The sequence below is a fragment of the Heterodontus francisci genome, unplaced genomic scaffold (assembly GCF_036365525.1).
Source record: "Heterodontus francisci isolate sHetFra1 unplaced genomic scaffold, sHetFra1.hap1 HAP1_SCAFFOLD_932, whole genome shotgun sequence".
NCBI lineage: Eukaryota > Metazoa > Chordata > Chondrichthyes > Heterodontiformes > Heterodontidae > Heterodontus > Heterodontus francisci.
In genome coordinates, this window is record NW_027140861.1 from 58,160 (window position 1) to 68,411 (window position 10,252).

Consider the following 10,252-nt stretch of genomic DNA (forward strand, 5'->3'; position numbering starts at 1 on the left):
GAGCAGACAGGAGCGGTGGGATGGAGCAGCGAGCACAGGAGCGGAGGGATGGATTAGCGAGCAGACAGGAGCGGAGGGATGGATCAGCGAGCAGACAGGAGCGGCGGGATGGAGCAGCAAGCAGTCAGGAGCAGCGGGATGGATTAGCGAGCAGACAGGAGTGGCTGGATGGAGCAGGGAGCAGTCAGGAGCCGTGGGATGGAGCAGCGAGCGCAGGAGCGGAGGGATGGATTAGCGAGCAGACAGGAGCGGCTGGATGGAGCAGGGAGCAGTCAGGAGCGGTGGGATGGAGCAGCGAGCACAGGAGCGGAGGGATGGATTAGCGAGCAGACAGGAGCGGAGGGATGGAGCAGCGAGCAGTCAGGAGCAGCGGGATGGAGCTGGGAGCAGTCAGGAGCGGTGGGATGGATTAGCGAACAGTCAGGAGCGGCTGGATGGATCAGCGAGCAGACAGGAGCGGCGGGATGGATCAGTGAGCAGACAGGAGCGGCTGGATGGAGCAGTGAGCAGTCAGGAGTGGCGGGATGGAGCAGCGAGCAGTCAGGAGCGGTGGGATGGAGCAGCGAGCACAGGAGCGGAGGGATGGATCAGCGAGCAGACAGGAGCGGCGGGATGGAGCAGCGAGCAGACAGGAGCAGTGGGATGGAGCAGGGAGCAGTCAGGAGCAGTGGGATGGAGCAGCGAGCACAGGAGCGGTGGGATGGAGCAGCGAGCAGTCAGGAGCGGTGGGATGGAGCAGGGAGCAGACAGGGGCAGCGGGATGGAGCAGCGAGCACAGGAGCGGCGGGATGGAGCAGGGAGCTGTCAGGAGCGGTGGGATGGAGCAGCGAGCACAGGAGCGGTGGGATGGAGCAGCGAGCAGTCAGGAGCGGTGGGATGGAGCAGCGAGCAGTCTGGAGCGGTGGGATGGAGCAGCGAGCAGTCAGGAGCGGTGGGATGGAGCAGGGAGCAGTCAGGAGCGGTGGGATGGAGCAGCGAGCAGACAGGAGCGGTGGGATGGAGCAGGGAGCAGTCAGGAGCCGTGGGATGGAGCAGCGAGCACAGGAGCGGCGGGATGGATCAGCCAGCAGACAGGAGAGGCGGGATGGAGCAGCGAGCAGACAGGAGCGGCGGGATGGAGCAGCGAGCACAGGAGCGGCGGGATGGAGCAGCGAGCACACGTCTACAGGCGGAAGCAGCGACTGAGGCGACGAGTGCGGGAGGGAGTGGGTTAAGGTTGGGGGAATCAGGCGGGAATCGCGGCCATTGACGGGTCGGCAACACTCGGACGTCATCTCGTTGACGTCATTACGTGGTGACGCTGCAGAAACTCCCCCTTTATGATCATATTCTGATGTTACACCTGCAGAAACAAGCCTTATGTGACCTTACATTGTTTATAAATAATGTTCAGCTAGAAATAGATTTTATATCTTGAAATGCTCTGCCTGGATGATTTTCTGATGATAATTCAGCCCATGAGCTGATTTTGATCTGATTTTACATTTCAAATTTACTTCGTGTAGGAACAAAAAGGTGAAAAGTGATTTGAGAATTTGAGAAAAGATCTCTTCATCTCCATCAAATTTAATTTTATAGTGAACTGAATGGTGTGCTCCAATTCCCATTCCTTATATTTATATGTGTTTATTTTCCCTTGTGTGCCTGTTCCTGGTCCCTGCTCTCACTGATCAGTAATTTAGCAGGCTGTTCTCATACATGACTGTTAATATCATTACTGCTCTGACATTGTCCTATTGTAACACTCACGTTGCTGAGGGATTTCTTCACTTTATTATTAATAACCTGTGGTAATTGTTCCTCACTGGGTACCTTTTCTGGGCTGCATAGTTTGGACTTTCCCCTGTCGGTTCTCAGCCACATTCCTCCCGCATTCCCCCCAACCACCTCACCCTCCGTCAGTCGAAGGTCGGCACCATTCTAGTTATTTAAGTTTTACATTTTGTGTTTGATGCTCTCAGATCCGGCGTCTAGTGGGTGAAAATCACTGCAAATACTGAAAGGCAACAGGCAACCGCGAGCATCTGGAGTAGGAGTGGATTCTCAGGAGGACAAACTGAAGAGGTTGGTGCTGTGAGGAATGATCATTTCCATCTTGGACTGGAGAACGGGTTGAATTGCAGTTATAGTGAACGGTTCGGTTGATTCTTTGGTTTTGAAGCTAAAATCTAATCCGAATTCTCTTTCTTCGCGCTGCACCCATCCTAGGCCCTAAGCCCTCAAGGTTAGAAGTTGACGGTAAAAGTTGGGGAGTATATTGATCTCATACTATTCAGTTTAATTACTGGTGAAAGGTGAGATACTCTGGGAGAAAACCAGCTCGTTTATTGTCATGTTTTCCTTTTGTTTCATAGTTAACATTTTGTCATCACAATGTCTTGTTCGGCATCTGTTTCAAACTATAGACACCAAATCGGTTAAATGTTGCAGTTCTCAAGTATTATATTGAAGAGAGTTTTTCCAATGAAGAAAAGAAAACGCTTTTGACACAGATGTGCAGAGAAATGCAGCACAGAAAAACACAAAAAAGAATTCAGACTGACAATCCAGGCGATCTGTTTTGTCTCATTCCTTTGAAGTTAATTTCACCATAATCGTTATGAGAAGGAAATGGGTTTGGAGTGGGGGGATGTGGGAGAGTAATTGTTAAATTAATCTCTGCACAAAATATGGAGGAAACATTCCTGACTGAAACCTAACACACCTGGTGCAATGACGTGCGTTCAGGTTCAACACCGGTTTTACAATCCGTCTGATTACACATTCCAGGTATTTCAAGATAAATATAGAGTTCAGAACTTATAACAAGACATGAAATATAGGAGCACAATGTAACACTTTAAAACTGGGGTTATATTATTTCTAGATTTTATGCTCCATTAATCTTTGAAATATTTAACTCTGCTTCTCTTCAAGATTACATTTGGTCTCGACTCCTTCTGTGTTGCCCAGGGAGCGTGAATTAGACTATATTCTCTATCTTCTATATTGATCTCCGTTCCATTTACACAAAGTGGGACAAGGTAAAAGACAGAGTGGTGATCTGATGAGAGGAGCTCAAAGTTATGGAGAGCTTGGATCAGAAAAATCATGACCATAAAAACTATTTTCACTTCTTGGCAGGAACGCATCAGTTTAACTTCATCACAAAAGAACCTGATTTTAGATTTAGAGTTTAGATTTTTATTGTCTATCCTGTGAGTTCCCAGGATTTTCCTTATCTTTGTAATGTAACAGAGTGACACGACATTTATATTGTTTTATGTATAATTGTCACAGTGACTGAGTTTTAATAAACCAAATAAACAGTGGTTGTAACTTAGATAGCTACAGTTGTTTCATGTTTTGGAAAATAATAAGATTGCATGTCTCATGGTAAAAGTGCTGTAAATATTTTATTACTGCAATAAAACTGTCAATATTTTCTCATCAAACAAGGGAGTTAAAATGTTCCAGACAATATTTTAAATGTTCCAGAATATATTTCCTGTTCCTACGCTGGGGCTGTTGGATTGCCTGGTGAGTAGAGGACGATTGGAGCAAGAGAAACACACCGCTAATGAACTCATCTGAATTTATGCCCATTTAACTGCCTGAAAAATAGCATTTGGCAGAATCCCTTTTGGATATTTACCATCTCCTGCCCAGCTTCTTGTATTCACGATGTTCGATGATTCAACAGCCCAAGGCACACCACTGGGGAAATCTGTCACTGTCTTTTCTGTATGTCAACAAGAGCAATTTGTTGTGATCTGAAAATGATATTAATGATATTAATTGACCCGAAGCTTCCTGAAATTAAATAATTCATCACTAAAATTCAAAAAGCAGCCAAGCAGATATGTAGCTGAGCAAATCACATAACAATCAGATTCTTGAACTGAGTGAACTGGTTCATCCATCAAGCAAACTAGTTGCAGCAAACTGAACAATCAGACCAATAGTGTGTTAAAAAAGGGAGAACAGTATTTCTTTGAGTGAAGCTGAATTGAACCTATTGTATACAATGACAAAATTAAAGCAGCCGATACAAAGGTAAATTCTTCAAAAATGCCGCGCAAATTTACTTATACATTTAATTCTTTCCAAACCTGGATTGGTTTTATGTAAATATTTGACCAGTTAGAAATTGGTGTAAACAGAATAAGTTAGTTCTTTACCTTTACTTTCTGGACATTAAATACTCATTGAGATTATGTCAGGCTTTGTAAAGAGCTTTAAATGGTAAACATAAACATTTACCCTCACATTTCTCTTTGAGTCTCTCCAAATCTGTTGACAGCTCTGCTGGCCACAGTTCCGCCAGGGCAAATAGAGAACTTGGTTTTCAGTAGTATATTAAACAGCAGGAACAATATGCCTCTGTAGAGTGGTTGGACAGATCCAATCTAAACGGCAGATAATTGTGTATGATATGAGACCAATCCGGGGTGGGTGGGTGGGGAGATAAATTTAACGCATTCCGATTAATTTAATTTATTTACCTTAATCATCCGGGTAAAGGGATATTTAATAATATTCTTTAACTCATCTCTGAATTTGGTCTGTGCCACTGCATAAATAACCGTGTTGGTGCAGGAACTCAAACGCTGGAGCATGAATCCGGTCTGTTCCATGATGGTGAAAGGGTCATTGTAATCACTTTGGTAAAATTGATTTTCCGTAAATTGTACAGAAATCTGACAGATGGAGATTAGAATCCATAACAAGATAAAACTGCCCGAAATAGCGAGCAGTAATATGATGGACTTTCTGCGGCTCTCTATCTCTGGATCTTTGCTCTTTTCCCGGAATCCCCTCCTGACTCTATTGGTCACTACAATGTGTCTGATGGTCAGAGCATTGAAGAACAAAATTAAGAAAAATGCAGCAAGTGGGGTTAAAATAGTGTCAAGCCACAAGTAAACCATCCAAACGGGCAAAATATAGAATGCAGATTTTACAACACAGAACCATGGTATGTTATCAATCATTATTCCAGGTTCATTTACAAAGTAAAGTGGAATATTTTGTAAAACGGAAAGTGCACACACCGCTGCTATAACGACAAGTGCAGTTTTTTCTGTGCAGTATTTGTTTCTCAGTTTCTGGTAACAGATGGATACAAAGCGATCAAAGCTGAAAGCGACTGTTAACCAGACAGAACAATCAATGGAAATAAAACTGAAGGTGAATGTAAGACTACAGATGGAGGTGTAATCCAGAAATGAATTTGTGAAATTCTTTTTCTTTTGGGCCTCCTTATCTCGAGAGACAATGGATACGCGCCTGGAGGTGGTCAGTGGTTTGTGAAGCAGCGCCTGGAGTGGCTATAAAGGCCAATTCTGGAGTGACAGGCTCTTCCACAGGTGCTGCAGAGAAATTTGTTTGTTGGGGCTGTTGCACAGTTGGCTCTCCCCTTGCGCCTCTGTCTTTTTTCCTGCCAACTACTAAGTCTCTTCGACTCGCCACAATTTAGCCCTGTCTTTATGGCTGCCCGCCAGCTCTGGCGAATGCTGGCAACTGACTCCCACGACTTGTGATCAACGTCACACGATTTCATGTCGCGTTTGCAGACGTCTTTATAACGGAGACATGGACGGCCGGTGGGTCTGATACCAGTGGCGAGCTCGCTGTACAATGTGTCTTTGGGGATCCTGCCATCTTCCATGCGGCTCACATGGCCAAGCCATCTCAAGCGCCGCTGACTCAGTAGTGTGTATAAGCTGGGGATGTTGGCCGCTTCAAGGACTTCTGTGTTGGAGATATAGTCCTGCCACCTGATGCCAAGTATTCTCCGAAGGCAGCGAAGATGGAATGAATTGAGACGTCGCTCTTGGCTGGCATACGTTGTCCAGGCCTTGCTGCCGTAGAGCAAGGTACTGAGGACACAGGCCTGATACACTCGGACTTTTGTGTTCCGTGTCAGTGCGCCATTTTCCCACACTCTCTTGGCCAGTCTGAACATAGCAGTGGAAGCCTTACCCATGCGCTTGTTGATTTCTGCATCTAGAGACAGGTTACTGGTGATAGTTGAGCCTAGGTAGGTGAACTCTTGAACCACTTCCAGAGCGTGGTCGCCAATATTGATGGATGGAGCATTTCTGACATCCTGCCCCATGATGTTCGTTTTCTTGAGGCTGATGGTTAGGCCAAATTCATTGCAGGCAGACGCAAACCTGTCGATGAGACTCTGCAGGCATTCTTCAGTGTGAGATGTTAAAGCAGCATCGTCAGCAAAGAGGAGTTCTCTGATGAGGACTTTCCGTACTTTGGACTTCGCTCTTAGACGGGCAAGGTTGAACAACCTGCCCCCTGATCTTGTGTGGAGGAAAATTCCTTCTTCAGAGGATTTGAACGCATGTGAAAGCAGCAGGGAGAAGAAAATCCCAAAAAGTGTGGGTGCGAGAACACAGCCCTGTTTCACACCACTCAGGATAGGAAAGGGCTCTGATGAGGAGCCACCATGTTGAATTGTGCCTTTCATATTGTCATGGAATGAGGTGATGATACTTAGTAGCTTTGGTGGACATCCGATCTTTTCTAGTAGTCTGAAGAGACCACGTCTGCTGACGAGGTCAAAGGCTTTGGTGAGATCAATGAAAGCAATGTAGAGGGGCATCTGTTGTTCACGGCATTTCTCCTGCATCTGACGAAGGGAGAACAGCATGTCAATAGTCGATCTCTCTGCACGAAAGCCACACTGTGCCTCAGGGTAGACGCGCTCGGCCAGCTTCTGGAGCCTGTTCAGAGCGACTCGAGCAAAGACTTTCCCCACTATGCTGAGCAGGGAGATTCCACGGTAGTTGTTGCAGTCACCGCGGTCACCTTTGTTTTTATAGAGGGTGATGATGTTGGCATCGCGCATGTCCTGGGGTACTGCTCCCTCGTCCCAGCACAGGCATAGCAGTTCATGTAGTGCTGAGAGTATAGCAGGCTTGGCACTCTTGATTATTTCAGGGGTAATGCTGTCCTTCCCAGGGGCTTTTCCGCTGGCTAGGGAATCAATGGCATCACTGAGTTCCGATTTGGTTGGCTGTATGTCCAGCTCATCCATGACTGGTAGAGGCTGGGCTGCATTGAGGGCAGTCTCAGTGACAGCATTCTCCCTGGAGTACAGTTCTAGGTAGTGCTCAACCCAGCGGTCCATCTGTTTGCGTTGGTCAGTGATTATGTCCCCCGATTTAGATTTGAGGGGGGTGATCTTCTTGATGGTTGGCCCAAGAGCTCTCTTCATGCCATCATACATTCCTCTGATGTTTCCGGTGTCTGAGGCCAGCTGAATATGGCTGCATAGGTGTTGCCAGTAGTCGTTTGCGCAACGCCTAGCTGTTCTTTGTGCAGTACTTCTGGCTGCTTTAAGTGCTGCGGATGTTAAATCGCTGGGGGCTTTCTTGTAGTTCAAAAGTGCAATGCGTTTAGCGGCTATGACAGGTTCCAGCTCTTCATTATGAGATTGAAACCAGTCTGCATTTCTCTTCGCACTTTTGCCGTAGGTGGTCAAAGCTGACTCATAGATGGCGTCTCTGATGTGGGCCCACTTGGTCTCAGCATCCCCTGTGGGAGTGTTTTGAAGGGCTGTTACAAGTGAATTTAGAAATTTTTGTAACAGCTGTGGGTGAGAAATTCTGCTCGTGTTGATGCGCGGGTGGCCCTTCTGCTTGGAATGATGCAATTTCTTTGGTCTGAGTCTAACCTTGCTGCACACCAGGGAGTGGTCGGTGTCGCAGTCCGCACTGTGGAAGCTGCGTGTGATTTGAACACTGTTTAAGGCGGCTCGCCTTGTGACAATGAGGTCTAGCTGGTGCCAACGACGTGATCTTGGGTGCCTCCATGAAACCTGGTGACAGGGTTTAGTGTGAAAGAACGAGTTGGTGATGCAGAGGTTATGATAGGTACACAACTCAAGCAGTCTCTGCCCGTTCTCATTCATCCTTCCAACGCCATAGCGCCCAAGGCAGGAGGGCCATGAGTCATGGTCGGCCCCAACCCTGGCATTAAAGTCCCCCAGCAGGAATAGGTGTTCGGTGTTGGGGATGCTGCTAATGATGTTATGGAGTTGTTCATAGAACTGGTCTTTAGCTTCAGGTGCGGAACAGAGTGTTGGAGCATAGATGCTGAGTAGGTGTACTGGACCAGAGGTGGTGAGCAGTCGGATGGACAGTATGCGTTCCGAGCCATTTGAGGGAGGCTCCTTACATCTCCTTAATCTCATACAGAATTACATCAAATATTAGGACCAGTAGATCTGCTGTTGTCATGGCCACCATATAACGACTGATACATTTGGAGAGACCGCATTTTCCACGGGAGAGAATCACAATTGTTAATAAATTAGCTGCAATAAAGATAGGAAAAGAGAAATTAATGATTCTATTCACAATGAGAGGATTAATAGGTTGATAAAATATATTAATTGTGGTGCATCTTTTTTCTGTCAGTCAACTCATTCCCTTTTTATTTATCTCTCAGTTTCTATCATCCACCTTTTTTCTATCTCTGATATATAATTTCCTCTTTTAGTTTAGCTGATGTATTTGGAGAGTTCGCCTATTGGAGAAATTCAATTGGAATTATGTTGTTAACATCCAGTTTTATGAATTCTGCTAATAGCAGAACTCCAGATGGGAATTTACACAGGTCTCGGGGCACATTTGTAATAGAAGCAGGAAGTGCTTTTCTCAAATTGAAAGAAATGGGAACAATTAAAGACAGTGCCGTAATGGGAGAGAATATTTCCGAAGTTATCTATAAAATTTCAGATTTTTTTTTACAATGCTGAAGAATTAAGGCACTAGGAGGTGACAGGAGGCTTTGAAAGGAAAAGGTTAGCCACGAGGCAGCCATGAGTTGGCCAAGTAATGTAGAAGGCAAGCATCTGCTCAATAGTTTAATGGCAGCTGAAGTGATGAAGCAAGTGGCGGCTGTAATTGAGGTGACCCTCTGTGACCTTTGTGTCCATTGATGAAAAATACCCAATCAGTCACATGACAGTGAAAATGCATCATGTCTGTGATGATGTGGGGTTATGTTCTCCGTCACAGCTGACCATTGTTCTTCAATGTCCTAGCCTGAGCGAGAATGCACACTATCTTCAGATGCTTTAGCAGCTCAGCATCTGCACCTCTGAGAGCCAAGACAATAAGAAGCCAATTCGCAAAGACATTTGTCAGGCAGTTGGGTCAGGGACTATCAAACCGTTTGGTGGAATTTGACTGGTGAGGCCAGTTAAGGAAAAGCAACAGTCAGTCATCTTGACATGTCTTATTTTATGCAGCATCACAATGTCACTGAAACCTTAAGAGAAGCATCTAAAACTATGAGTAGGTGTCCGTATATGTTAGCAATACCATTGGGTCAGTTGTCCCAGCTTCATTTGAGAAAAAAAAACTAACTTCCATCAGCACTAATCATTTGTAAAAGTGAGATATTTTCACTTCTGTATGTGAATACAACACACCAGATACCAGTGGGTGGGGCAGAGAGCATCGCTCCTTCAGTCTGGTCTATCTGGCATCCCTGTGTAAATATACCTCCTCCCCCAAACACATCAGATGGAAAATTCCCAAGGAGAAGCCCGTTTGTTCCAGTAGTAATGCTGGGGAAAATATGATAGTTTACATCATTTGGTGTAACAGTTAGAGAAGATCGGCTCATTGTAGAACAATTAAAGATTAAATAAAACAAGGTTACAAAATGGTCAAAACACAAGCTATCATGATATTACAGCTTCTTTTCTAGGACTATCCATATAGCTGCCTTTCCTGAACAACTACCTGATTTCCATTTGAGAGGTGTTCTTTATGTCAGGTGCTCTGCACAGCAGAATGGCAGGAAATGATACGCAGGTAAAACACACAATATTAAGAAAAATGATTTCATTTGAAGTTGTTGCTCCCACTATGCATTCAGAAAATGTTAGAGATATTCGATGTGTACGTAATATAAGGACAAGAGCAGGAGTAGGCCATTCGGCCCTTCGAGTCTGCTGCACCATTCAACATAGTTCTGGCCAATCTCCTACCTGAACTGTATTGTCCCGCACTATCCTAACATCCCTTGTTTCCCCGAATATCCAACAAAATCTGTGGATTTGTGTCTTGAATATTCTCACCAATGGGGGATCCACAGCTCTCTGGAGTAGAGAATTCCAAAGATTCACAATTCTTTGAGTGAAGAAATTTCTCCTCATCACAGTCCTAAATGACCGACCCTTCATTCTGAGACTGCAGCTCCAATTCTTGACACTTGCTCTGCCCCCAAAACACCCAGC

General features: G+C 45.5%; 1 protein-coding gene across 1 annotated transcript; it reads right to left on the reverse strand.

Moving 5' to 3' along the window:
- Positions 1-3,265: 3,265 nt before the first annotated feature.
- Positions 3,266-5,294, reverse strand: LOC137361281 (uncharacterized). Its single transcript, XM_068026172.1, has 2 exons — positions 4,485-5,294; positions 3,266-4,388 (listed from the first exon to the last, which is right to left on the reverse strand). The coding sequence occupies exons 1-2, from the start codon at positions 4,971-4,973 to the stop codon at positions 4,245-4,247; spliced, it is 633 nt and encodes a 210-aa protein (XP_067882273.1). The 5' UTR covers positions 4,974-5,294; the 3' UTR covers positions 3,266-4,244.
- Between the last annotated feature and the right edge of the window lie 4,958 nt (positions 5,295-10,252).

Excerpts from the sequence above, each read along its gene's own strand:
- LOC137361281 (XM_068026172.1), bottom strand. The coding sequence starts at position 4,973 with ATGATTGATAACATACCATGGTTCTGTGTTGTAAAATCTGCATTCTAT. Across the intron at positions 4,389-4,484 it reads CCTTTACCCGGATGATTAAG|ATTGGATCTGTCCAACCACT; the intron begins GTAAATAAATTA and ends TCTGCCGTTTAG.